General features: G+C 43.8%; 1 protein-coding gene across 4 annotated transcripts in view; it reads right to left on the bottom strand.

Moving 5' to 3' along the window:
* COL14A1 (collagen type XIV alpha 1 chain) overlaps window positions 1-27,274 on the bottom strand; it is a 195,185-nt gene that overhangs the window by 23,060 nt on the left and 144,851 nt on the right. For all 4 annotated transcript variants that reach the window (XM_045861220.1, XM_045861219.1, XM_045861221.1 and 1 more), the window contains 7 exons: window positions 24,778-24,873; window positions 23,615-23,668; window positions 23,242-23,295; window positions 12,363-12,416; window positions 11,807-11,878; window positions 2,129-2,164; window positions 806-872 (listed from right to left, as the gene is read on the bottom strand). In XM_045861220.1, coding sequence (XP_045717176.1) covers window positions 806-872; window positions 2,129-2,164; window positions 11,807-11,878; window positions 12,363-12,416; window positions 23,242-23,295; window positions 23,615-23,668; window positions 24,778-24,873 — 433 coding nt within the window. The remainder of the gene's footprint in view (window positions 1-805; window positions 873-2,128; window positions 2,165-11,806; window positions 11,879-12,362; window positions 12,417-23,241; window positions 23,296-23,614; window positions 23,669-24,777; window positions 24,874-27,274) is intronic.

The raw sequence follows: 27,274 nt of genomic DNA, 5'->3' as shown, positions 1-27,274 counted from the left end.
CAGAGCTGGCAGGGTTTGAGAGGAACGTTTCATCTCTGCTTGGCCTCACATCTGCCTGGAACTGAACAAATCACTGGCAAAGAGATGGGCCCTCCGCTTAGATTATGGAGACAAAATACAGTCAGAAGCCAGGGTGGAAACGTGCAAAATGGATGAGCGGTAAGTGAATAAGCAGGATTCAGGCACTGAAACACTGGCCTGTGGAAACGCTCAGGTTTAAAGTGGAAAAATGGGACAGGTGTCATACCAAGTGCGTTCCAGGGTGAGTTTTGGCACAAAGCAGAAGTATCGTATCAAATGTCTCGTGAAGATTGTCCGTGTGTGTGTGTGTGTGCTGGCATAAATCTTAAAGCATAAAAGAGAGGACCTTGGGCTAACCAAAAGAAATGGGTAAGAAGGAGGCGTTGATTTAAATCTTGGGAGTTAATAGAAATCGACACCCTAAGTCATGTTTTCGAAGGTAGCTTCTGAGGCCTCAGTCTGGCAGCTTTCAGGTGCTGAGTGCTTGAGAAATAAATTGACCCATTTGGGAAGATGAGGAAGGAATAGCAGATTTGATCTGGGCAGTCAAGTCTATCTGGGCAGACAGAGAGCTCTTGGACCGATGACAGGAGGAATTTGGCGTCTGTACCACCAATGCAGAAATCTGGGGTGATCTGCATGGTCTCTTGGATGGCTCGGTGACGGCCATCTGTAAACCTGCGTGTCTGTGCTGAGGTGTTTTCCTCCATCATTACACTCACTGGAAAGGCACGTCTCCACCTGGACGAGTGACAGAAGGCCCCCGGAACTATACCGCACTTACTCTGGATGAGCTGTTCGCACACCTGACGTGCCACCGCCCTCACCATGGCTTGAGACTGCAGGTCACCCTGGAGGAGAAGAAAAGCAGATTCCTGACTCTCGGCCACAAGCCCAGCCACATGGCAGGGCTTCCAGGGGGAGACCTGACTCATCCACTGTTCCCACCTGGGCTCCTCAGCTCCAAGCAACAGGTAGAATCGACCACTGTGGTGCATGCAGAGGACAATGCATGCAATTTGACATTCCTGGTGCCTTCCTTAACTTATTATTAAAGGTTCATGGGAGGTTTTATTAACTTATAAAGCTCAAGGAAGCATTTCTGGTCCCAGATTCTAAAAAATTTAATAGGTCTGAAACAAACCTGTATGTATATTATTTAATGCCTCATTTGTAGCTCTTTGGAGCTTATAAAAGATGCAGTACTTTCACGAGAAATAGCTTACTTAATTTGAGTAACAACTCAGAGGAAAGGTGTTAAACCCATTTTATAGACAAACAGAGTTAAACACATTGCCCAAGGGTTCACAGAGGTAACTGGATGAGCCCAAGGTCACTGCTGTTTCCACTATAGCTGACAACACAATTATATTAGCAGCTGTGCAATTTCTCAAAGCAGCGATAAGGCCCCTAAAGGAACCCGATTTAAGGTCCATAGACAGTTCTGTGAGTCTGTGCCCGCCACTGTCCTTCTGGATGCCAATATTGGAAAAGCCTGAGTCCCATTCTACTCCTTGGCATCTGTGCAGATGTCTTACTTTTCTGTAGCCTTTCCCATTTGTTATATAATTTCTTTATCAAATCCACTCGGTGACCCTGGCTGGTGTAGCTCAGTGGATTGAGTGAGCGCTGTGAACCAAAGGATCACCAGTTTGATTCCCAGTCATCAGTGCACATGCCTGGATTGCGGGCCAGGTCCCCAGTAGGGGGGTGCGTGAGGGGCAACCACACATTGATGTTTCTCTCCCTGTCTTTCTCCTACTCTTCTTCTCTCTCTAAAAATGAATTAATAAAATCTTTTTTAAAAATCCACTTGGTGAGGACTTTAATTCTCTCTATTTTTCCTGGAAGAAATGGACTGAAGGTCATCTGGATGGATGGGAGCAAATCTGCAACCAGTAACCAGCTCTCCTGACGTCCAGCCCACCAGGTGTTTTCCACTTGAAAATGGGCGCGTGGTCAAATGAGTTGAGGAGGGAGCGGGGAGAGAAGAAACGGCTGAGAGCCATGAATGATCCTGATAGGAAATGGCGACCTTGGTCAGACCAAGCAATGAAAGGTGTGCGGTTAGCTCTGGCTGGTGAGCAGAGTCAGACGGGCTACTTACTCGCTCTCCTCGCTCTCCCTTTGCACCAGGAACACCCTGTAAAATTTGAGATGTTCAAGTTACTTGCAACACCACACGCAGCTGCACATAAGGATAGTGCATCTTTTCCCATTGTATTACGACACTTCTCTCAGCGCTGGTAATTCTGCAGCGCAACAGGAATAAACGAACAGCCACCGACAGTCCCACCAAGCAGAAGTGGCTCTTGTAAACAGTGGACTCCTCCAGGCTTTTCATTCATACACAGAGTGTGGGTTTTCTTTTCTGTTTTGGGATTTCTAAAAATTACAGTTGACAGGCGATATTATTCCATATTAGTTTCAGATGTACAGCAAAGAGGTTAGAAAACCATGAACTTTACAGAGTGGTCCAGCCACTGCTTCAAGTACCCACCTGGCCTGATACACATTTATCTCGACATGACTGACCGTATTTCCTGTGCTGCCATCTACATCTCTCTCTCTCTGTCTATTCTCTAACGACCAGTCCATACTGCTTAATCCCTTCACCTTTTTCACCCAATCCCTCTACACCCCTCCCCTCCGACAGCTGTCCTGTTCTCTGTATCAATGAGTCTGTTTCTGTTTTGTTTGTTCGGCTGTTTTGTTCATTAGATTCCACATATAAGTGAAATCATATGGTATTTGCCTTTCTTTGATTGGCTTGTCTCACTTAACATAAGGTCTTCGACACAGTATGTTTTAATACAAAACTGGGGCCATGCAGCAACACTGCTTTGTAACACATCGTCTCACTGAATAGGTCTTTCATGTTTTTCCACACTAAACACCAGTCTATGCATTGTACTCTACTGATGCTTCATCATTTATTTCACACATCTCTGCTAAAGACCTAAACTGTTTTAATTTTCTAAAGAATAACTCTGGAAGGAAGGAGTAGATAGATCTTCCAGCCTAAGAGTTCAAGTAAGAGCTGCAGTCTGTGAAATCTCACAGCCTCACTCTGCTTTCCTTCCAGAATAATAGCACATGATTCTTTCTCCCTGATAATGGCAGCTCCTATTACCATGAATTCTCAGCTGAACTATTATTTTGTTTTGTGGCTTAGCTACTCTTTGACCCACAAGAAACTACTATAACTATAAAAACTTTTACTGAAAAACAATGGTGTTTTTATGTTTCTGCAATGAAATTACACTTATAATGCAGAACATGTGTCCTCAGAAGGATTTCATCTTTTTGTTTCAACTGTGAGACAGTGTAATAATAAGAGCAATTCATTGAACAACATGTTTATAGTTTTACCCAAAGGAGAGTGAATGGCATTTATACACGGAATCCGCCATGTTGTCAGACTGTTCCCAGGTGTTACTGCAATCTCAACAGGTCCCAAACTAAGCTCCGTACTTTCTCCAAAATCTCCATTCACTGAATAGTAACCAAAATTCAGAATTCTGGCTTCACCCCGTGGTGTGCAGACTAACTGGCTCTCTGACTTGCAGTGTCTGCTGCTATCGGAGCTGTGAATATTTCTACGGCAGCTGATGTTAAACTGCAGATACGCCGTCACTGAGGATGGAGTTGAGAAGGGAAGAGAAGCATGTCATCTTCCCTCCAGAGCAGGCACCAACCAGCTCTAGCCCACCACTGGCTCCACCTTTTCTCCCCTTTCCCTCGCTTCTCACATGTCTATTACACACACACTTTGTATTGCAATTCCCTAAGATCCATTCCCTTTATTCCATCACCAGGGTGCTACCCTTACCAGGGCACCCTGGCATCTGCAACTTCCTCCTATCTGGCCTCCCCCTCTAACTGAAGACCTCCATCCAGTTCCTCCTCCACACAACCCCCAGCTGTGTCTCCCTCGGCCTAGTGATCCATGGAGGCTCTTCCTGTATTCCTAATCACTCACCAACTCTTAGACAGTCATGTGACAAAGTCGAAGTCCTGAGATTTGAAGTCTTTTGGTCTTTAGCCCCAACCTCTCCATCTCCTACTCTTCGAAATCACAATTTCTCATTCCCACTGACCTGGGCTACTCAGTGTATGAAAACATGTGAAATGGGACAATAGTATTAAGCACAAATCTTTGTAAATTAACAAGCAACAGAGGAATAGTCTACCGAAGGACTTACATAGTTTGAGTATCAGTTTTTGACACTAAATTTTATTGTTGTATACATTTAACTACAAGTCAATGCACAGATTTCTCTTCTCTCTGCACAGATGGTAAGAGCTCTAAAGTTGGGACCAGAACATAAATTACCTTATATTTCCAAAACCAGCTAGCGTTTTTCTTGCACAAAAGAGTCACTCAAACACTTAACTAAGTCCAATATTAAATTGAAATAGTTATTATAAATCTAGGACTGCTGTCTACCGTTTCTGACTTTAAATTTCCTTTTGTTTTGTTAATAAAATGAAAAAATATTAACTGACTTCAATTAGAAATGTAAATCCACCCTTTAGTGTGCTGTAAATAATTTTCCATGATTACAAAAGAGATCAATAATCAGCAAATCCCAAGAAAACTTCATTTAAAAAATATACACAAACTTATAGCATAAAGGTAGACTCTGAGTGTTGGGCATATGGGTGTTCACTCTAAATTCTTTCAATCTCATGTATGTTTGAAAATTTTCATACTAATGCTTTGGGGGAAAAAGGTATACGACATGGGATCCGCAAGCCACTTCAACTCTCTGAGTTGTTTGTAATACGAGGCCATTAAATTAAGTGCTCTCCAGAGCCCCTTATAAAGCTGACACGCCAGTATCTCACAATGCAGTCATTATTTGGAACAAGGTAACAACCGGGACAGAAATTAATGAAAAATGCCAAAGCTGGGCTCGCAAGAAGTATCTCAACCTCTACAAAGGCAGTAGATCCTCACTGTTTGTGATGTCTCTCAGCATGTGCGTTTCATTAAGGCGGTCTGTCTAGCTAATGACCCTCGATAACCTCAGTTCCTAGGACTGTGTTTGGGACATGTTAAGTGCTCAAAAATATGTGTTGAATGAATGAATGAATGAATTCACTTCCAGTCTGGATGACAAGCCAATGTGTGCTTCATTTTAACTGCCTTGATTAAAGAGAAAAATATTTACAACAGACTTGGGCACTGAGCCTCTAGATCATTAGAAAAGGAGCTCATTTTATTTAAAAGTACCCGATTTTCATTATAAAAACTTTTGGCAAATGATTTTCAAGGCACCCCTCCCCACCCTTACTCTTTGGGGAATAAATGTATGGGCCGTGTCCTCTTCCCCATTTCGTAGGCTGCACAGGTAGACACGTCCCTACAGATGCAGTCATGTCCTCTGCAGGGTCTAACTGGAGGAAAGAGCTACTTATGTTACCACAAAATACATTTTTGATAGAACCAGCTTTTCAAGCATTATATGCAAAACTGAAATGAAAACCAGCAAACACTAATAAGTAAATACTCTATATTTTAATATATTAAGAAACTATAAAACTAGTAGTTAATACTTAAGCTGCTTTGACTATATCCCAAGAACTGTTCTTGGTGTGTTAACTTATTTAACCCACATAACAGCCCTATAAAATTAGCTCATTTATCCTTATAAGACTTCTCTAAGACAAACTCATTTATTCTTTTTAAAATATTTTTATTTAATTATTTTTAATATTTTTATTGATTCTGATATTATAATTGCCCTGGTTTTTCACCCTTTGCCCCCTTCACCCAGCACCTCCTACTCCCTCAGGCAATCCCCCCACCATTGTTCATGTCCATGGGTCATGCATATAAGTTCTTTGGCTACTCCATTTCCTACACTGTACTGTACATCCCCATAGCTATTCTGTAACTACCTATTTGTACTTCTAACTCCCCTCACCCATTCTCCTACAACCCCCGCCCATCTGGTGACTAACTTCTTTTCTCTTGCTGCTTTTAAGAGTGTCTCTTTATCTTTAACTTTTGGACATTTAATAATGTTGTGTCTTGGAGTAGGCCTCTTTGCATCCATCATAATTGGGACTCTCTGTGCTTCATGGACTTGCATGTCTATTTCCTTCATTAAATTAGGGCAGTTCTCTCTCACTATTTTTTCAGGTAGATTTCCAATTTCTTGCTCTTTCTCTTCTTCTGGTAACCCTATGATGCGAATGTTAGACTTCTTGAAGTTGTCCCAGAGGCTCTTTATACTATCCTCATTTTTTAAATTCTTTTTTTCTTGTTGTTCTGCATGGTTGTTTTTTGCTTTCTTATGTTCCAAATCATTGATTTGATTCTTGGTTTCATCCACTCTACTCTTGTTTCCCTGTAAATTGTTCTTTATTTCAATTAGTGTATTCTCCATTTCTGACTGGGTCTTTTTTATGCTACTGAGGTCCTCATTAAGTTCCTTGAGGATTTTTATAACCAGTGTTTTGAATTCTGCATTTGATAGATTGCTTATCTCCATTTCATTTAGCTCTTTTTCTGGAGTTTTGATCTGTTCTTTCATTTGGGCCATGTTTCTTTGTCTCCTCATCTTGGCAGCCTCCCCGTGTTTGTTTCTATGTGTTAGGTAGAGCTGCTTTGACTCTGTGTCTTGGTAGTGTGGCCTAATGGAGTAGGTGTCCTTTAGGGCACGGCATCCCCTATCATCCAAGCTGGGAACATGAGGTGTGCCCTTCATGTGGGCTGAGTACACCTTCCTCTTGTAGTTGAACCTTGGTTGCTCTTGGCCAGGTCAATGGGAGGGATTTACCCAAGCCTGTCAATTGCAAGGATTGCTGTGACCACTGACCACCAACCTCTGCCCTCAGTGGAGGATCAGCTGTGCAAACTGGTGGTGCTCTGACATGGTCTGTAGCTGTCCACTGGATGAGTTGGCCCTGGGGATTTCTTAGGTGGTGTAGGCCAAGGTCAGCCTCCACTTGTGTTTTGCCTGGAGCACCTTGCCTGAGCTATAAGCAATCTGAGATGGCTGCTACTTGTGCAGGGCTTGAAGTTTCCCAGGCAAAGCCAACCTGTGACTCTAATCTGGCAGGTATTAGGGCTCACTGAAGCCAGCTCTTGCTTGTTTGATAGGATGTATGAGCCAAGACAAGCCATTCTTATGGAAAAGCAGCTTGGGTAGACCCGTAAGTCAGGTGGGGCAGAGCAGCTTGGAATCTCCAGGCAGGTCAAGTAGTGCTAGCCAGGTTGATGGAATCTCAGATTGGCACCAGTTTACCAGCACTGTTGGGGTAGGGTGTAGCAAAGGGACAACGGCATCTGCTTGTCTTGATGCCAGACAGTTCACTTTCTCCCTGTATACCACTGGCGCCTTTCAAGCTGCTACCCAGGTGCTAGAGCTCAGAGGGAGTGAGTCTGAGTAGGTGAGTCCGTGTGTAGGTTCTTTAAGAGGAACTGCTTGGGACTCCAGAAGTTTCTTCCACTGACTCAATTCCCACTGGTTTTTGCACCCAGAAGTTGTGGGGATTTCTATGCCTGGCACTGGAATCCTGGGCTGGGGGCCTAATGTGGGGCTGGGACTCCTTGCTTCTGAGATGTCCCTCCTGAATTTTTATCCATGTGGGTGTGGGGCTAGTCCTTTCTGCATCTGTGTCCCCTTTTACCAGTCTGGATGGATGTGGTTTCTTTAGTTCCATAGTTATCAGACTTCCATTCAACTCAATTCCATAGTTGTCAGGCTTCCGTTCAGCTCGATTTCTGACATTCCTGAGTAATGGTTGTTCTATATTTTAGTTGTAATTTTGATGTGGTTGTGCAAAGGGTGAGGCATGTCTGCTTATGCCGCCATCTTGACCAGAAGTCTGCTCATTTATTCTTCATAACAATCCTATGAGATCTTATTTCATGGCACATATAGGGAAAGTCATGTGTTGAGATGTTAAACAACTTGCCCAGAGTCAAACAATATCGAAATGGAAGAGTTGGGACCAGACCTCAGTCAGCCGGGCTCCTAAATGCACACACTCCCCGACACACGCCACTGCTGCCTCGGACGAGAGCACTCAACAAACTCATCAGCCCGCGTCTCCTAGTCCAGTGAAGATCACATGTCTCCTCATTAAGTAGTAACTTTAAAAAATCAACCATACATCCCCCCAACCTAACTCTAGTCATTTAGAACTAGGTTTTAACTTGAGTGATTTTATCTTGAGTATTTTTATTTCTGAATCAATACACTATCTGACATTTCCATGGCTACCTATTATTGATGAAATGGGTTTGTTTGAACCTTGGAAACAGAAATTACACTGTACACCTGAGTGGCAAGATAAATGGGCGGCATCAGCTATTGGCACCTTTGTGTTTAATTGGGCCCGAAATTCCTCAGCCTCAGCCTCACACTGCTTGTTATTAAGTAGCTACAGGACACAACTAAGCAGTCTCAGTGAAAGGCCCTTTTAGGGAAATATCTGTATGACTAGAAGTTAGTTTTATTCCAACTTCTCTGACATCTTTCCTTTGATTTTTGCAAAGTAAAACAAAAACAAAATAAAAATTCTGGTGCAAGTGAAGGCCCATAACTCCTCCAAAGTATGCTTTGAGGGAAAACACATCTTCCCTTGCAGATCCAGGCCAGAAAAAGTGGCACATTTTCCTTTAATTTCAGGAACACTTGAAATGTAAAGAAAAGAAAATACAGTGGCTACATTCAGACATTCACAGAATTTTAAGTGCCGAAGGGAAGAGGAATAATTTCATGGTCCAAGTCCCACATATTAAAGATGCCTGTTAACTAAAATCAAAACATCCTAACTCAGCTCTAAAAGTCGTCCATGGCCTGACCCCTAATCTATAAGAGCAACTTTCTAAAATGTCCTTGAACATCAGCCTAACTGGAATGCAAACATACTTTAATTTCTTTCTATTAACAGATACTTATTAAGTTCCCTCTGTGATAGTGAGTTGGAGTCTGGCAGTAAAGATGTATAATAAAAAATTCTCTGCTCGGGAACCTGTCATTTTAGTGGAGAGATGACCATCAATGGTGCATCTTGGCCTGAGGAGGTGAGGGTGGTCTCACACAGGAAGTGCACAGTGTTATAGAGAGACTAGCCAGGAGCTCATGGGTGGAGAAGGGAGAAGAAAGCAATCCAGATGAATGGAAGAGCATCCTGAGGGGGCGGGGTGGGGGAAACCCTGTGAAACAGTATGGCACATGTGTGGGGAGCTTTAAATAAAGATGACTCAACCCCAAGCCAAAGGATGATGCGCAATCAAGTTGGAGGGGAAAGGAAGGACTCATCGTGAAGTGCCACGTATACCCAGCTGCATATTAAAGACTCATCCTCCGGGGACAGGGACCCAGTGAGGACATTCCAGCAAGGGAATGACACATCAGAGTTGTTCTAAAAAGATCTTCTGGAAGCTGAGAATGAACCAGACCAGGGCCAGGGCTTCTCGCGATAATCTTGGTGGGAAATGAGGAGGGCTGGAAATAAAATCTGGCAGTGACAAAGAAGCAAGCAAAGGAGTTGGAAACCATTGAAACATACCAAACAGAGGGTGTGCTGGGCCCGCTTTATGTTTTACTACAATCCCCATACAGACGATACAACCCCCTGTCTTTGTGGGTGCAAATCATACTGCCCTGCAGATCCCATCAAAAGCTGCCTCCTCCAGGAACTGCTCTCCTCACTCCGACAGTTCAGAGGGGTGTCTCCCTCTGTCTCTCTGCCTCTGTCCATCACTCTTTCTCTCTCAATGGAACGTACAGAGACTTCCTTGTCTTTTCCTTAAGGCATTTCTGACTTTGTGCCTTTTATCATACCTACTTATACACACACACACACACACACACACACACACACCCCATCATTCTCTTTAGATTGTCTGTGAATTTTGGAAAATATCTTGGTTACCTTTTGTACCCTTCAGAACCCCTCACCCCCATGCGTCTACACATTGTGGCTGCTAAGTAAATATTTTTAAGTGAACCCATTAGGAAACCAAGGTCCTGAGAGGCTAGAAACATTGCTTAGTGGCTTGCACAGTTCAAGTCAAGTCAGGGCCACACCTAGAAAGAACCAGGTGCCCTGGCGCCTAGTGCAGAGTTCTTTAAATGACGTGGCACTGGACTTCCTACCTACATTGATTTTAGGTTAAGTGCATGGCCCTTCTCGCATGTGCTTCATCACAATCTGTTCCTCAATAGGGAGGCCCTAGCTTTTAGCTCACACCTGAACCTCAGGTAGCAGTTATGACCACGGCAGCAGCACACAGCCTGCCCTTGGGAAGTCAGCGGCTGAAGACGAAGTGCATGCGAGCAAGTATTCCTGGCACCGACTAGAGGAAACGTGTTGCTATTTTCAGTGGGGCAGTCTGTCTTTCTTGGTCTCTTTCCCTCCTGTTTTCCTAGACAGACAGCCATGGGAAAACAACCAAGGCCTTAACACCTTGACATGGAGCCCGCTTGACTAGTCACGCCAGTCGGGCAGGCAGCAGGCATCCAGTGGCTCAGAGCCCCAAGCACAGGGCGAAGTCTGGGCTGGACAGTTCGAGGAACAAGTGGCTTTTGTTGTTCTACTCAGTGCCTCCTGTGACATCCCCACCCAGTGTCTCTGCAACCAGACAAAATGGCTTCTGGCCCTGATAAAAATGCCACCATCAAGGGCCTTTTTCTGTGCATGTATAATAAATCGAAGATAATATTACTAACAAGTGTCTTATGTCTGGGAAAAAAAATGCATTGGTATTTCTGTATGCTCCAAGTTTAGAGTGTGTTCCCGAGGTACAAAAAGGCCGGGTAGATAAGCAGGGAGGGGGTCTCCTTCCCTGACGTATTCCACGCCTCACTCTATACCTATAGCATCCCACTGTCCTCTCTCGAGGTCCCCAGAAACTTATCTTCTTTCATAGCCCATCCCTCCTGACCCAGGAGCAACCCAACTGGGGTTCAGGGAAACTAGCTTTAGGCGATGTCACTAAGACTGCAAGACGCAAGGTCACCTCGTGCACAAACACATTTGTTGATTGTCTAACCCAGGTAAGTAGGTTTGGAGGTCTTTTTCTGCTTCACTTCAAGATGCTTCAAAAGCTCTGACATCCTCGAATCTCTCAGGACTTTCTGAGGGCGGAGTTAGGGTCCACCGTCTCTGCCACTCCTTTAACCAGAAGCCCTTGCTCTTGGAGTCCTGCTGACATATTGTGGGCCTCCTGTTCCCAGGAGCCCATTCTGGGAGCAGACTGAAGCCTGGTAGCAGAGGCGATATTTCCACACTCCTTTCCAGTGACGAACAGCCTAGATACGTTTGCAGGGAACGGATGGTCGAGACAGGCTGGTGTGTGTGTTGCGTGTGTGCATGCTTACACGTATCTTTCTTGAAGAGTTTAGAAAATAAAAATGTATTCCCATTTTCACCACTCCTTGGCTTTCTCCCCTCAGGGAGTCTTGTATATTCCCTGCCCCCAACAAGTCTAATTAACAAACAGCTATTATATCCAATCCCTGTCAAGATGGCATTGGGTTTACTTAGCCAAATACAAAGGAACGAACAATAACACGTACATATAAGTGGCAGCATGGCTGATTACACCCCGTTGGGCCCCTCTGTCTTTAGCCCTGACACGTGCACTGTTTGATCTTCATCTGCACCCTCAGAGCCTCTGTTTTCCCTTAGGGACTCCCACAGCGTCCAGGGCCAAAACACATTGCTGACCAACAGAGATGCTGGTAAATGTAAACACACAAATAAACCAGAGGCCTGACTAGGCAACCACCCCGACCAGCTCCTGCTACATACTCACAGGTGGTCCCAGGGCGCCTTGGGGCCCTACGCTTCCGGTGATCCCTGGGACTCCGGGGGCTCCAGGTATGCCCTGAGGGAGAGGCAGGGAAATGAAGCCAAGGTGAGGACCCCCGCACTCCCATCTAAGACAGGTACCTCCCAAGAAGGAGTAAGGGACACACACAGCAGTAGCTCCCCTCCCCCTCAACACCAAGACTTCAGGATTCATTGCTCATTCCTGGTCCCAGCTACCAAAGTAGCGGGGAAGACATTTGTTAAAGACGTCTCCAAACTACCAGTCAGGTATAGTTCGTTCCAATTCAAGCCTTATCTGAATCTAATAAAAACTAAGTCAATGCAAGTGATCTTGCGGCAAAGTGGCTCAGAGATAGAATAATCAAGCCATGTGGATGTATTATTTTTAAAAGATATTTTAGGGAGAGGTCTGTACCAAAGGCTGAACGGTTACACCAAAGATGGCTGCGGAGGTGACAGGTCTGGCAAAAGAAAATCTCTCCAAAGAAGCGAAATGCTTCAAAGCAGAGAACATCCCAGTAGTTTCTGGAAATACTTACAATTGGCCCTGGTGGTCCTGGAGGGCCAGAGGCCCCATCCTTTCCAGGAAAGCCCTGGGGAAAAGAAACACAGCATGTCAACTACGCAGTTGCTTTATACGGCGCTCAGAATAGGTGCACCTAATTCCACTTCAGTATTCAGAGGCCAAGTCCTGCCGCTTGTGCCGAACTTCCAGGGATTCGCTGCTTTTGAACTCTTCCTGGGAATTGTTCTTGGCAGAACTTGTGTATCTATTGGCCCTAGGAGATTGCCCAGGGCAGGAACTTTAGGTGTGAGAAATGCTACTTACAAACTTAAGCGGGAACCTGTTTCCAGAAAATGTTTTTATTCAACGAAGCCTTACAAAGGAGAAGGGAGGTCAAGCCTCAGCAATCAGCGACCAGGCAAAAGGACACACTAGTGCCTGCCGCACCCTAGGCTGGTGTGGGGGAGGGGATCCCTATCACAAGGCTCCGAGTCACAAATCGGGAGTACTAGAATATATCCAACTCTGCGCTCTCCGGGAGGATGTGCTGGGACTTCCTGCTGTGATGATAGAGTTTTGACTGCTGGGCAGGTTTGTAGAACGTGTCATCATAGCCTTACAAATGGGTGCCTCTTTGCTTCCCATTCCATGTTGGAAAAACTTGAGGCAGAAAACAAACGTTATTCTTTATTAAAGAAAGTATCTTCCTAAGTTGTTGAACGTGTGTATGTGTACGTTATTGTTACGTGTGTTAAAAAAATTTTAACAGCTGGAATGACTCACTCTTACATGGTTCTAGATCTTAGTTGTGGGTGCTGGTCCTTCCAATGCAGTTAAAAACACGAGAGGGAATCTTCTATCTAAATTTCATAGTAGGCTGGTAAAATTTTCTCCAAAACACCCACCTGCTACTACATAGAGAAACAGACCTCTTATCTTGGGATTTGTCTCCTATTGGAATGATCCACTCCCATCTTGAACCAATGCAAACCAGCCTCTCACTGGCCTCTCCCAATTCTCTTTCTTTTCTTTTTTTAAGATTTTATTTATTTATTTTTAGAGAGGGAAGGGAGGGAGAGAGAGAGAGAGAGAGAGAGAGAGAGAGAGAGAGAGAAACATCAATGTGCGGTTGCTGGGGGCCATGGCCTGCAACCCAGGCATGTGACCTGATTGGGAATCGAACCTACGACACTTTGGTTCTCAGCACACGCTCAATCCACTGAGCTACGCCAGCCAGGGCTTCCAATTCTCTTTCTAAAGCATGCCCCACTTCACTAGTGAGCTCTTCTTCCTACTTATCTTGCTAATGAGAGTTCACCTTCTTACGGCTACCCATCCAGCTTCACTTTATGCTTTCCTACCTCGAGGCATCAGATAGAAAAGAGTAAAAATGCAGCGGGATGAGAGGAAAGGGCATGTGAGCTGGGAGACAGGGTATGAGGGGCAGCATGAACAGGGGGTGTGGAGAGAATGTAGGAAAAGCATGGGTCAGCGTGACCCTTTCATCACATGCTCGAGCTTGAGTACCAGCAAGTCCTAGACCCAGAGGAGGCAGAGGGTTCACGGTTTTCCTTTTCTGCCTGGGCACACTGCGAGGCTGCATTTTCCAGCCTCCTGTTCCAACAACTATGTTGGAGCAATCAGGCTGAGTTCTGGCCAATGGAAAGGGGCCAATTCCAGTTCTGGCTCATAAAAATTTCCCATGGGTAATCCTTCACTTTCATTTCTCCGTCTGTAGAGACTTGAGAGGCCACGTGTCGAAAGTGAGAATGTCCCAAGAGGGAAAGATGCCGTGTCCCCGAATGATTATATGGAGCAAGAGACCAGACCTCCCTACGCCTCTACCTACCCCACTGCCATCAGTGGACAGTGGACAGACAGTAGACTTCATGCTATTGCACTAAAGCACTGTAATGGAGGGTTGAGATTTTAGGGATGTTTGTTATAGTTGCTATTCTATACTAATACACAAGCTAGCGTTATTGTTGCTGTCATTTTGCTACTGCTTCTTTCATTGTGGTTAGTCCATCAAAATAGTAAGTCAGAAACCTGCAGTGATAAACCCTGATACAGATGAAGTTACACACACACACACACACACACACACACACTCACACATCCCTCCTTGGATCTGCTAACTAGACAACAGAAATTAATGCTAATACAGGCTGAAACTATCTTACATGGAGTTAAATATACCATGTCCAGAAAGAAAGGCATAAAAAATCAGAACATGTGAGAGAAGAACAGGACTTAACCTTTTCCAAGTCCAACCCCCTCCTAAGTGGGAAAACTCGGGACAGAGAGAGGTTAGGAGATCTGATCATAAAAAAAAGGATTTTTAAAAAATATACTCTAGTTTCCCAGGTGAAGTTCACACAAGAAAAAAATGGACTCTAGGCACATACTCCATAATTTGAAAAACATTTTTTAAAGGACAGCTTTTGCTTCCTGCCTTAAAACTCATCCAACTCTGGCTGGCGAACACGCATGCAGCCATGTGCAAGCCCACACATGACACACATGATACATGATACATGGCCAGCACACCGCCCCAGCTCAAATCTGTGAATTCACTGAGGGGGGGCCAGCCGTGGCCTATTTTCTTAAAACCAGGGAAGACTGGTGGGAAATAACAACATCCACCCCCACTCTTCCGATCATGTGGAAGGAGTTTACAAAGCAAGCGTGCTCCCCAACGGTGGGGCCATGGATACGCTCGTGAGCAGTTTTGAACTCACGTGGTTTACCGACAGCACATGTGTGTGTCATCTGGAAGGGAAGGCGCGGGAGTAGTGTTCTGCAAAGGAGCTAACTTGGCAGAGGAGCCAGTGCTCCAGTGTGATTCAGAGAGGGGGCTCGGTGACACATTCGCTCACTCCATCTGCTGCCTACAGAGTGTCCTCGGAAGCTGAGGATCTTAAGCTTAATACCATTTTAGAGGCATAATCAAAGCCATTCCCCTGTCCCCCAATTTCTTCCTAACTCTAGAAAATTAAAAAAGCTCACATGCTATCATGTAAATAATTTTATTTTTCAACTTCTGAATCCCACTAGTTAATTTGCCTTTGAAAGAGGGTTACTTGTAAGCCTCCCATTCGACACATTATTAAAGAATATTTGCAGAGCTACTAGGTGCCACGCACACCTTAGGTTTGATGTAGCATTGAGGAACAGGAGCGTCTCTTTCACAAGAGTTTACGAGGTTGAGAAAAGGCAACAATGGGGGCAAAACAGCAATGGACTATGATGACGGAACTACAAAGTTCCCCGGGAACATGCAGGAAGAGCATCTAATCCAGGCGTGGGATCTGATGATAGGAGAGGCTGAGTTTAAGTCAAGGGACCAGGACAGCTGGCCACTGCATTAGCCTCCCAGCCTGAGCCCCTGCCCCCCAGCCCCATCCCCCACACCCCAGCCCCGGGGTGGGGGGGCCCTCCCCTTTGCAGCCCATCCGGGAAAGCCAGTCAGCACCGGAGGCGGTGGAGGCTGAGCTCAGGTGTGTTTTCCCACCTCTTCCTCTCAGGGGGAGCAACCACAGCAGCAGCTTTTTTATACAAAAGCAATACACTTGGTGAAAAGTGAAGCGTTATAAAATGCCTACAACATCCAGGGCAAAACAGCAGGCACATTCTAGCTTTGTGACTCAGTGGAAGGTAAAGCTCATTGAATGGTCTTCAACCCTGGAAGCTAAAAACGTGACTGCATTTCCCCCAAACATTTCTATGGCTATAACTTGTCCATATTATACCAGGAAGCCAAGCTGAGAAGTCGTGTGTGTGGATCAATCACTCGCATAAAAAGCAGAAGCCCTTCACTGAGCAATGAAGAGTGGATAGGAGGGAACAGAAGATGAAATGATAAACATGACGTGGGAATTCACTTCAGCTGACAGATAGGCTTTTCAGCGTGCATGAGCCGCTCACAAACAGGGGTGCTTTATAACATGAGCAGCTCCAGGCATTTCTCTTTTGGGGGACTCCCATTTCAAAATATTAATAGACACCCACAACCCACATTAAAAATAATTTCTGCTATAAAAACTTGAAAGGGTGTTCATAATTTGTGTTTGAGAAAATTTGGCTATGACCAACTCATTAAGTTATGGTTGGCGATAATTCATCAGCAAAAGGAACTCTAACCTAGAATTTGTTTTCGAAATCACTAATTATCAAACGAATACTAAATTTAACTATGGCTGGCATTGGCGAAGCATACCATTTTATAGACATTTAATTAAACATTTACAAATTTCCACTTTTCGGTTTTCTTTTCCATACTTTAGAGTAAATATCTATACTTCTCCTGGTCATAAACACATTTTTGTAGTCTCTTAAAAGTTTCTAGTTTCTAGGTAGTGTGCCTTCGGGGTCTGAAGGACACCACCAACGTGCCCACAAATAGTACTGTAACCGAAATGAAAGTCAGAAGGTGGAATATTTATGTTTATGTAGCTACTAGAAATATCACTTAGCCCTAGGGACTTCTTCACCAGCCATCTCTTCTTCGAAGCCTACGATGGTGGGCCACGGAAACTAACTCGAAGATTCTGGAATGCCAGTTGTTAAGGTCCTTTGCCTGATGCTACTACACTCCAGGTAGAGTGGGGTGTGTGAGCAGCTGGCACCGGGTGAGTTTGCCGAAACCAAACTCAAGCAGGGAGGGCTAGAGAAATCTGGGTAGAAAATCCTGATGGACACTCTCCACGCCGTGGCATGGCCCTGGACTGCTGTGGGCGACAGTGGAGAGACAGCGTGGCAGCCGGCCAGAAGAAATAAGGCTGCTACTTGCAGCAGAGGATTAACACCAACCACCAGGTTAAGAGGCCAGGCAGCAAAAAGCCACAGACTCCGTAAACACCAGTCCAGCTAGAGATCCAAGCTCAATCCTTACGTGGGATACTGTGTTGAGTCCCTGGGTAGCTTTCAGTGATACACACACAGACACACAAATTTATGTATATGTGTGAACATGTATATGTTATATATACTTATATATTTTATATGTATTATATAGATATAATACATACCATCAATATATGTTTATATAGTACATATATTATTTAAATATGTATATATATATACATATAAATGTATATATATTTTTAGTAACCTGCCATGATGATTTCCGTGAATTAAAACAAAAACACCAGCAATGTTCTACTTAAGAAATCACTTTAACATATAACAGGCCTAACACAATATAATATCCAGTGATCCCCAAACCTGGCTGATTATCAGAATCATTAAACTTTTTAAAACTATACACTCCTGGGTCATGCCTAAGAACTTTTGTATCTGATCTCTGAGCCTGAAGCCCAGGAATCGGCATTTAAAAACACAAACAAACAAAGCAAAACACAAAATAGCAACCTGATCACTTACATTGTGAAACTGCCAGGTTACAAATATCAAAGTGTCTAGCCTGACCCTGGAGGACAGCGTTAGAGCCAGACCGTAGAGCAGATATTATTCATACCCTGTGCCCCAACGGGGGCACCTCTACAGCCTGTAATGACACAAAGCCGACTTCCTAAGTAACGGCTCTCTCCTCAGATGTGGCCAGATGTGCCAGTATCCAAGCACAGTTTCAAAATAATCAAAGAAATACATTCTTAGGTGTGAAATGGTAACTTCTACATCACCAAGAAAGCAACCCAAGCTGGGTTCCCACTGCCCAAAAATGCTAGGTGAGCAGTCTTTAGTGATGGAGTCCTGCTTATTAAGTATCTCCGTGGGAGACCTGACTACATTAACCAACTCTCGCAGTGATCTTTGAAGCTAGCATGACTGCGTGGAAAGAAATCACGCCGTGTTGGAGCCAAGGAGATGGATTACAATCCTGGCCCTAACACTTATTGGCTGTGTAGCATTGTTCACATACTCCCACTTTCTGGGCTCCCGATTCCTCGCCTGTAAAATGCGGTGACAGTGCCTAGCACTTGAGGTTATTCTGAGGATTGGAGAACATAACATTTGTAAAACACCTGCACTGTGTCAGGAATGAATAATAGCGGTTGCTGCTATTTTTATTCAAATAATCTGCCAAATCCAGATTGCATTATCATCATCACGGTGGCTGACTGTGAGAACGTTCTCTTGCGGTTTTGTAAAACCCCATCTAGACCCACAAAATAGAAAATCAAATCGTTTTCTCCACTAGCTTTGCGATGGTATGTTATATTTCCTCTTCTGAAGGAGGGAGATACTCTAGGGGGTGATTATGAAGCTTAGTATTTAACGAAATATTCTGTAGATGACTCTCTCATCACTGTTGAACATTTATGGTAGGAATTAAATCCAGACAGTTGACTCAAGTTCAATTTCTGGAGTACATTACGAATCCAACTCACTTTGATGAAATGGGGCGTTCATCACAAATACGGCCTTTGTATACGTCAAACCCACATAAAAAGGGAGTGTGTTCCAAGTGTCTTTTCAATACGGAATCCAGGAAAATTAAACACCAACAATAAACTACTTGCTTTTCCTTTAGACGTTTTATAGTTCTTTAAAATCTTCTAAAGAACTATGAGTATGTGAAGTCATACTATTATAAAATATTACCCTGTCCTAACTCATTAGGTTTACACTGAAAAGAGTTAGTACTAATATGAGCTAAGATTGAAATTTTGCACAGGAATTCTTTAAATGAATGAATCCCCACAACGACTCCACGGAGTCAAATATTATTTTTTCCACTTCGCAGATGAGAATATGAAGTGACTGGCTCCACGTCCTATGGTCAGGGTTCACACTCAGGTCTGGCCAACAGTCCTGGTCTAGGACATTCACCACTGGGCCATCCTGCTTCTCATACCCTCACGAATTTTGCAAAACTCATATGTAGAAGGATTTTTTCATCTCGTATAGTTTAGAAAGCAAGGCTGTGGTTATGGCAAAGGCCATACACAGCCTTGTGGAGATACAGGGAGTAGTAACCTGAGGAAAGGAAGCAATTTAAATGGTTTGCTTGGAATTTAAAAACAAATACCCTCTGTACCACGGAGGGATTACTATCTTCTGGGTTCCGTAAATGATACATTTCCTCCTCATTTTTCTTTCTTGTCTCTCTGGCTTTTTCTGTAACCACGTTAAGAATTGAAAATGAAAACAATTTTTCAAAGTTTCTGTTGGGAGTGCTGGACAGAAAGCTGGTGTAGTGAGCCTCGGAAGGAGAAAAGAGGTTGTTCTTTTCTCTTCTGTCTTTTTCAGTTCTTTCTCTCACTTAGGCTTGTCACCCCTGTCCTGCCCGTTCTTCCTAGTTTCTCTGAGGATCCCCAGGACGTCTAGGGTCAAGGCTGAGAAATCCAGCTCAAAGAGTCAGAGATCCTCCTTTGGGAAAGCCAGAATAAGCTAGAAATATTAGAAAACAAGTCTCCTGCTTAAGGAGGAGATGTTTAACATTCTCCTTTTTATTCTTTGTTAAGCTCTCCCTCCTTCCAGGCTAAATTAAGGAACCACATTGGCACCAACTCCAGGAGAGATAGTCGGAGTGATGGTGCCAGCTTTGGGCTGTGAGTTCTTACCTCTCAATATGAGAAGACAGGCACTTAAAAGAAGGAAGAACGTGCAGTAGGAGTCGCCCACCACCTCTGCAGCACAACCAGCTCACTGACCCCCTGGGGCTCTCGAAGGAGCTGGAAGCACTGATTGGACAGCATCACACACACTTATTCCAGCTTCCTCCTTCCACACCGACAGTAGGCTTTGCTCATTCAAGCTCAGAGGAACGAAACTGCAGTAACTGTAAGTCATTCAATTGCTTAACGTGATGAAAGAAGTATCTCTGCTTCCTGAGTCCCCGGACACTCGAGCCTAACCAGGCGGTCGCCTGGAAGTGGCTTCCCAGGCATTTCGGCAGTAAGTTTCTTCGTGCACTGGGTTTGCTCTGTCGGGTCTATGCCATGGTTGTTATTGCTGCTATTATCACTGTTATTTTCTGATTGCAGGTTTGCCTTTCAGGGTGGCCCAAGGAACAGCAGGAGCAATCCTGAACGTTTGTCCTTAATACTCTATGAACCGCCCTCCTCTCCTCCTGCCTAACCACAGAGAGCTGGACGTTCCTGCCCTTCCGTGAAGGTGCTCCATGTCCTAGATCTGTCCCCACAACAAGGGAATGTGGTCCTGGGCTCCTGCTTTACAATCCCACTAAATAACAATCTCATTGTTCTCAACCTTTCACGTTCCTTAAGCCCCGAGATATTCGACTGAACAGATCAGAGCCACCTAAATAATTCTGTTTTAACCCCCTCTTTGTTCCCTTTTGACCATTTTCCTACTTGCTTGCCTGGCCCGTGGAAGGGCCCCGCCCTTGACACCACCCCATCCTTCCCTCTCCTCCAGGTCTACGCAGAGTGCCTCCTTTAGATATTGAAAGCCTGTCCTCTCCCGGATCCTTCCCCTCTGGAGTCGGAAAAGGATGTGGCTCTCGGGGTTGAGCACAGTCTACGGTACAAGACACAGTCGCATCTCAGTACTCGTTGGCTTCCGAACTTGTCAGACCCTGTACTCGTCGCATTCTGATGAGAAAAGAAGTTTCAGCCCTCAGCGCGTGTTCAGGATCGTGGCACTTGCTGGAACTTCTGTGAGTCACGACACCGCCCCACAAGAGAAAACATGCCATCACTCATCGCTTGCTCAGTATTCATCCGTTTGGCACTTGTCAAGAATTTTGGAACGAGTACTGAGGTACCACTGTCATGTGCTCAATTAATATTTTATGAAACAAGATATTAGATATTAAAATATATATACTTAATCCCTCCCCAAGCATGGCAGCCACATTGCACAACTTTAGGGGACACCATTGTATTTTGTCCTCTGTGAATGGCACCCCCTAGAGTTGTGCACTGGAATAGCATTGCCCTCAAATACCTTTTCTAAAACAACTGGCACAGGATTCTCACATTATTTTTTTAACGTGGCCATACAGAGAATGAGTATCCTCTGAAAACCAGTTTTAAAAAGCAAGTTCATCCCCATCTAAGAATTTGACCGACTGGGAATTGGACATACCCCAAAAGTTTTCCCTCCAAGTTGAGGGAGAGAGGAAAATAAAATTCACATACAGATATCACAAGTGATATCTTATCACTTAATTACAGCTCTAAGACTTTTCATCTTATAAAAGAAAACATGTTGGGAGGAATAGCAAAATATTTACAAAAAGTCTCTGTTGGTATATTGGGTTTTTTTTTTAAAGAATTCCAAAACCAAACGATCCCAACACTAATCCAATATGTTTGAATTAGGCGTTCTTTGCCAACACTGGACCTCAGGCCTAGATAAATCACGTCGATTCCCTGAACCAAATCAGCAGAACTGCCATGTTCAGAGCTTCAGAAATCATGAAAGAATCTAGGTGTGTAACCACACAGGATCTTAGCCTAAGCCCTTTGCCAAAGCATATAAATACTTTTAGACGCTCCTTCCACATGTACAAGAAACCTACATAAATCCGACTTCCAGAGAATGCCTCCTTTAAATACATTCACCTGGCCGTGCTTTGCAGCCCACCTGATAGACAGAGACTAAGACTAAACTGAGTTTTTAAGCAAATGAAAGTTTGGGGTGGGGGGGAAAGAGGACATGGGAAAAAATTTAAGGTCCCATACTTAGCTTTCTATAGGAAAAAAAAACCAATCTCCTTATTCTTGAGCAGTCTAAGTACCCTGAGCTAAAGGCAGGCCTTGTTTGTGTAGAGAAGTGAGTCTTCCAGCCAACTGTTTTTTAACCTAATGGCTCAGTTAAACCAAGATACCCACTGAATGCCAAATATGCCGTCCTTCACTGGATTGCATCTCGGTGGCTGCCACGCCGTATACTTCAGGCTTGACAGAAACTGGAGCTGCCTGCATGGCTAAATCAGTGACAGTTTAGGGAAGACCAGTCTGTCTTTCCCTTGCTAAAAATTCAGACTTTTTATTGCCTTCCTGCTAAAGTCAAAACCCAGAGTCTGGGGAAAAAAAGTGATACAGGTAAATATATGTTTACCTCTCTAGCTTCATTTCTTGACAATCTCCCCATATCTAAGTGTACACACACACACACACACACACACACACACACACACACACACACTGCACTCTAATCTCCAGCCATACTGTGCTGTTTGCAATATTGGAAATGCCCACCTTTGGTTCATCTCTTGTCCTTCATATGTGCCATTTTCTATTCACTCTAGCTTTCTTTCCTCGTGTACCTCGCTAGTTTCTGTCTCTTAGTTTGATACTCAGTCTCCTCTACTAAGCTCTTCCTGACCCTCCAAGTCTGCATTAGTTAACTATTCTTTTGTGTTCCCATGCGGTTCCGTAAGCATTACTATAGCTCCTTATTGGTTATAGCTCCTCCCATTAAGCTACAATCTCTTTGGGGATAAGAACGTCAAACCTGGCTCAGTGAAGATGTTGACTAAACAGACTAAGTATTATCTCGTCCCCTTCTAACCATCCCAATAATTTCTCTGACTGTCATTCATTTCAACAAGTTAAAAAATAATTGACATACATTAAATAATAGGAGAGTACTGCAGATTGTCATATTTAAATATCGATTCATATGATTCATGACTTCCTTTAGGTTTGTTTATGAGAATTAGGAAAAAAACAGAAAATCGGCTCAATCAATACACATAATTCAAGTTGTATTAAGGTGATGGGAGCGTTCAGAAAGAGGTGTTGTTAACTGGGGAAAGTCTGATGCAAGTTCCCAGGTTCTGATGAAAGTACAGACATAGATGTCGGAGAAGGGAAATGGATGCAGCATAGATAAACTGCAAATGTGAGGGCGGGGGGAGGAAAGGAAAACACCCCTGGTTTGATTGACTTCTTTGCATAGAAACCTGACAGAAGCAAAATGTGACTCGGTGAGGAATCTGCTGTGCTAACAACCAACCTCGGGTGAGTCCTTACCCTCTGGCCTGGAGAGCCATCGCGTCCTGGTGAGCCGACGCTTCCTGGGAAGCCCTAGGTGGAGCAAGGGCAAAGTAAGAGTCAGGAGTCACGAAAGTGAGTTACCTTCTCACCCGGGTACCCTGAGGTCTCTGCGACCGAGAACTCAGAGCCCACAAGTCATTCACAAGAGTGGAATGTCCCCACCAGGGCTCACCCTGAAACCAGGAGTGTGACCTGTGGAAGTGGAATATGAAAAATGATACGGACCAACCATCTTTATTACAGCTACTGTCTTTTCTCTCCCCCTCTTAACAAAGCTCTAGGCTAGAGCTGACAGCAATAAACTAAAAACCAAAACAAGACAAAACAAAACAAAAAACAGAAATAGTACCTGCGGACCAGGTGAGCCAGTCTCTCCTTTCTCTCCTTTTTCGCCTGGCATTCCCTGAATATACAGAAGTACACGGGGTTAGGCTCACATAGCTGAATTCTCAGTCTGAACTCTTTTTCTCCATGGACTGTCCTAGTATTTTCAAGATGGAATTACTTTCATGTGAACATCCAAATACAGCATATTTCACTTCTCACATACGCTACACTACTAGTGTAAGCGCTCCCAGTAAACTGAACGTTTATATATCATAATAGTCTAAACACAGAACATACAGTCTGATATGGCTAAGCCCGTACAGTAAATACATAGAGGGGAGTCTTGAACATTTCAATACTGTTTATAGTTTAGCTTTAAAAACCATTTATCCATATAGATTTTTGTTTTGCTTTGGCTAGAAATTAAAATAATGGAAAAGCAAACACAGAAACTGGCAGGTAGCGAGACCTCAACAAATCCTTATGATCAGTACTAGTAACTGTACATGCTGGCACGCTCATGCTTTCTACAGTGTGAAAACAGCTCTGGGAAAGAAAAATTAAAGAGATACCATATGCACAGAATGACTGCTGAAAAGGGCTGAAAAGGATCCATTTGCTTCAAATATTAATTACAAAGATTGGCTTTATTCCATAAATCTAGATCTCTAGGGTAACGTTAATGAAAATCAGAGAGTGAAATTAAATTTGTTTCCAGTGCTTGAAAACAGCTTTTAAAAAGAAATGAGGCTGCAAGAAGCACACTGTTTACAATCCAAAGCCCATACTTAGTGCGCTGCCCTTTGATGCTCCTTGAGGTAAAGACGGGAAATAAAAGACTCATTCATCTGTGTCCACTGCAAATACATAATGAATAACGGAAATTTGTATAATGTTTGTTACTGCTAAGGACTTAGTCAAACACTATTCCGCAGGCCAATTGCTCATGGGTAGACTTACTCCCTAGCCTGGCACGTGTTTGTAAAAGATCCTGCCACTGAACAATAACACTGACTAATGAATGAATTCTCAATCACTGCTTTTATGTCTGAGTTCTTATTTGTAGGAGTTGATAGGGACTGAGGCTCATTATTAAGGCATAAAAGACAAAAGTTCATTCTTTATCACGCATGGAGAAATAATAATAATAACAATAACCTATCTGAATGTTTACACACAACTCACAGGCATTCCTTGAATAGACAGACCACTTGGTCCTTGTGGTCCAGGGGGACCCTGAGGTCCTGGAGGGCCAGTTTCACCCCGAGGACCTTCCGGTCCCTGTAAGGCAAGAGAGGAAAGTCATCCCAGAGCTAAGTGAGACCCCCTGGCACCCAGGAGATATTTCTGCTTAGCGCACTTATAATGTATTTCCTTAAATAATTTTTCCTAAGATGCGAAATATTCATGGGATACCAAGGCACCAAACCTCAAATGATTCACCTCCCAGGCAAAATGTCATCAGTCAACCAAAAGAGTAAACACACTAGGGTTGCTGCAACTTTATATTTTTTTGCTTCCATAAATAAGAACTCCATGCCAATTATGTGAGTTCCTAGACCTCCCACATGCCATAACAAATCCAAAAGATATAAATGCTTCAAGACCACCCTCCTGGCCTGTAAAGATTTATACCATCCGGTCTGAACTGTACTCTGCAGTTCAATTACCTGCTGTCAGTTACCTACCACAGGCCATTCCTCTGCATTTATTGAAGACCTTGCACCTACCCTCTGTTTTCTTCGTCGTCATAATCTTGCCACCTCCCCTGTGCCACTTCAGTGGTCACTGAGTGGCCTTCCCTACCCTGAACATTACTTAAGTTCCTCTCTTCTTATAGTCAGACTTTCTTCTCACCTTAGCCACTCTTACTTCTATAGTTTGGAAGTAAGTTTGTTGTGGTTTGGCTAAAACTACACATCTTGGTAATCTTACACCCAGAAAAATCTACGTATCCTCAACCTCAACTCCTTCCTCTTCTTTCATGCTGTGACTCCAATGAAAGCCAATCTCTTATAAATTAAGACTTCCAGAACCTGGATATCATCTTAAATGTGAGACTCATGAATCCATTACTAGGGATAGGCAATACAGAAGAAAAAGCAAAATGGTGTGGGGGGCGTTAATAATAAGTGTCACCTGAGACATCATAAGTTTTAGGTGTATGAGGCAAACCGTGTGGAAATGTCTAGTTGTTCAGAGGTCAACAGAAGTCTGAGCTGAGAAGGATTTGGGGGTAGCTGAAGATGTATTTGGGGGTGAGATTATTAAGGAGATCATTGACAGAATGAAAGAGAAAATAGATAAAGACTACATGACAATCAGGCAGAAGGGAGAAGAGGAGAAGCCTAGGAAAGAGCCTGAAACGAAAGACCCTAAACAGTAGGAAGAAAATGAAAGCAGAGAGCTGGAGTAGTACGGGAAAGGCCAAAAGAAGAGGAAATTTCAAATAGAGAGCTGACAATCACATCACATGCCATAGAGATCTCAAGTAAGGTAAGAATTACCCACAGGCCACATCTGTGGTGCAGGAGACACTTGGTGAGTAACGAGGGCAATTTTAGAGGCCGCCCAGAGGAACGGAAATCATCTGTCGGTTAAGAACAAGTTGGGTTGTATATACCTGGAATTCTACACTAAGTGTTCCTGTGTTTTTTGCTTCTTTCATGTGGCAGAATGCTTTGAGGTTCTCTCACAGAGTGGCATGTTGCAGCAGTATGTTCCTTTTGATTGCAGAGTAGTATTCCATTGCGTGGATAGACAGAAAACTATTCATTTACCTGTTGAGAGACATTTGGATTGTTTCTAATTTTTTGCAATGGAAAAACTGGATAAAGGTCATGTGAATATTTACATACCCTCCAAAAAGAATAATTTTTGAGGTGAGGATGTAGAAGCACTGAAGGAAAACTATTTTTATAAGAAACATCGAGAGCTTGTTTGGAGGTTCTAGCAGGGGAGTGCAGCTATGCATATACCCTTGACCAAAAACCAGTCCTCTCCTCTAGCTGGGAAGGTCGTCCTCTTCAACCGAGTGCACAGCTTCGGCACAGCGCATGAATTGGTGAGGGAGGAAGGGGACACTCGCCTAGCCAACCAGATCAGCTGAATCAACCCTTGTGACCAATTGGGTGACAGACGTCGCAGCCAGATCGACCTCACATCCATGACCAGAGGGGAGGGGGAGGGAGATGACGGGGGCAAGAAGAGGAAGGGTCGAGTCAAGGAACATGTATAAAGGACAAAGACAACAGCAGGGGAGGAGGATTGAATGTGGGAGGAGGGGGTGGACAGGGCAGGGGAGAGTAATGAGGGAAATGGGGACAACTGTAATTGAACAATTAAAAAATTAAAAAATAAGAAACATTGAATAAGAGAAAGCAAGAAAGAGGTAGCTAGGTTTTTAAAACTATGATGGAGGAGACATGGTGGCGATTTACAAATATTACTTAATATTTGTAGTCATTTAATAACATATTGTTTGTATATTATTGAGGAACTGGGAATGGATTAGAAGGGCAGAAAGTAGGTGGTCCATTTTATTCTATAAAATATGAGATAAAACTGACTAGGGAAAAGACCAGAGATAGGGCTGTTCTGAGCTGCTCAATTATTATTAGCTATTTATTGCAACAGCAAAACAAAGTCAAAAAATAAAAAATAACATGGATTGGGGCCTTCT

Source organism: Phyllostomus hastatus, unplaced genomic scaffold (genome assembly GCF_019186645.2).
Source record: "Phyllostomus hastatus isolate PE091 unplaced genomic scaffold, TTU_PhHast_1.1 phas_scaffold_21, whole genome shotgun sequence".
NCBI lineage: Eukaryota > Metazoa > Chordata > Mammalia > Chiroptera > Phyllostomidae > Phyllostomus > Phyllostomus hastatus.
The sequence above is the reverse complement of the archived record's forward strand: the minus strand, read 5'-3'. Positions and strand labels throughout refer to the sequence as shown.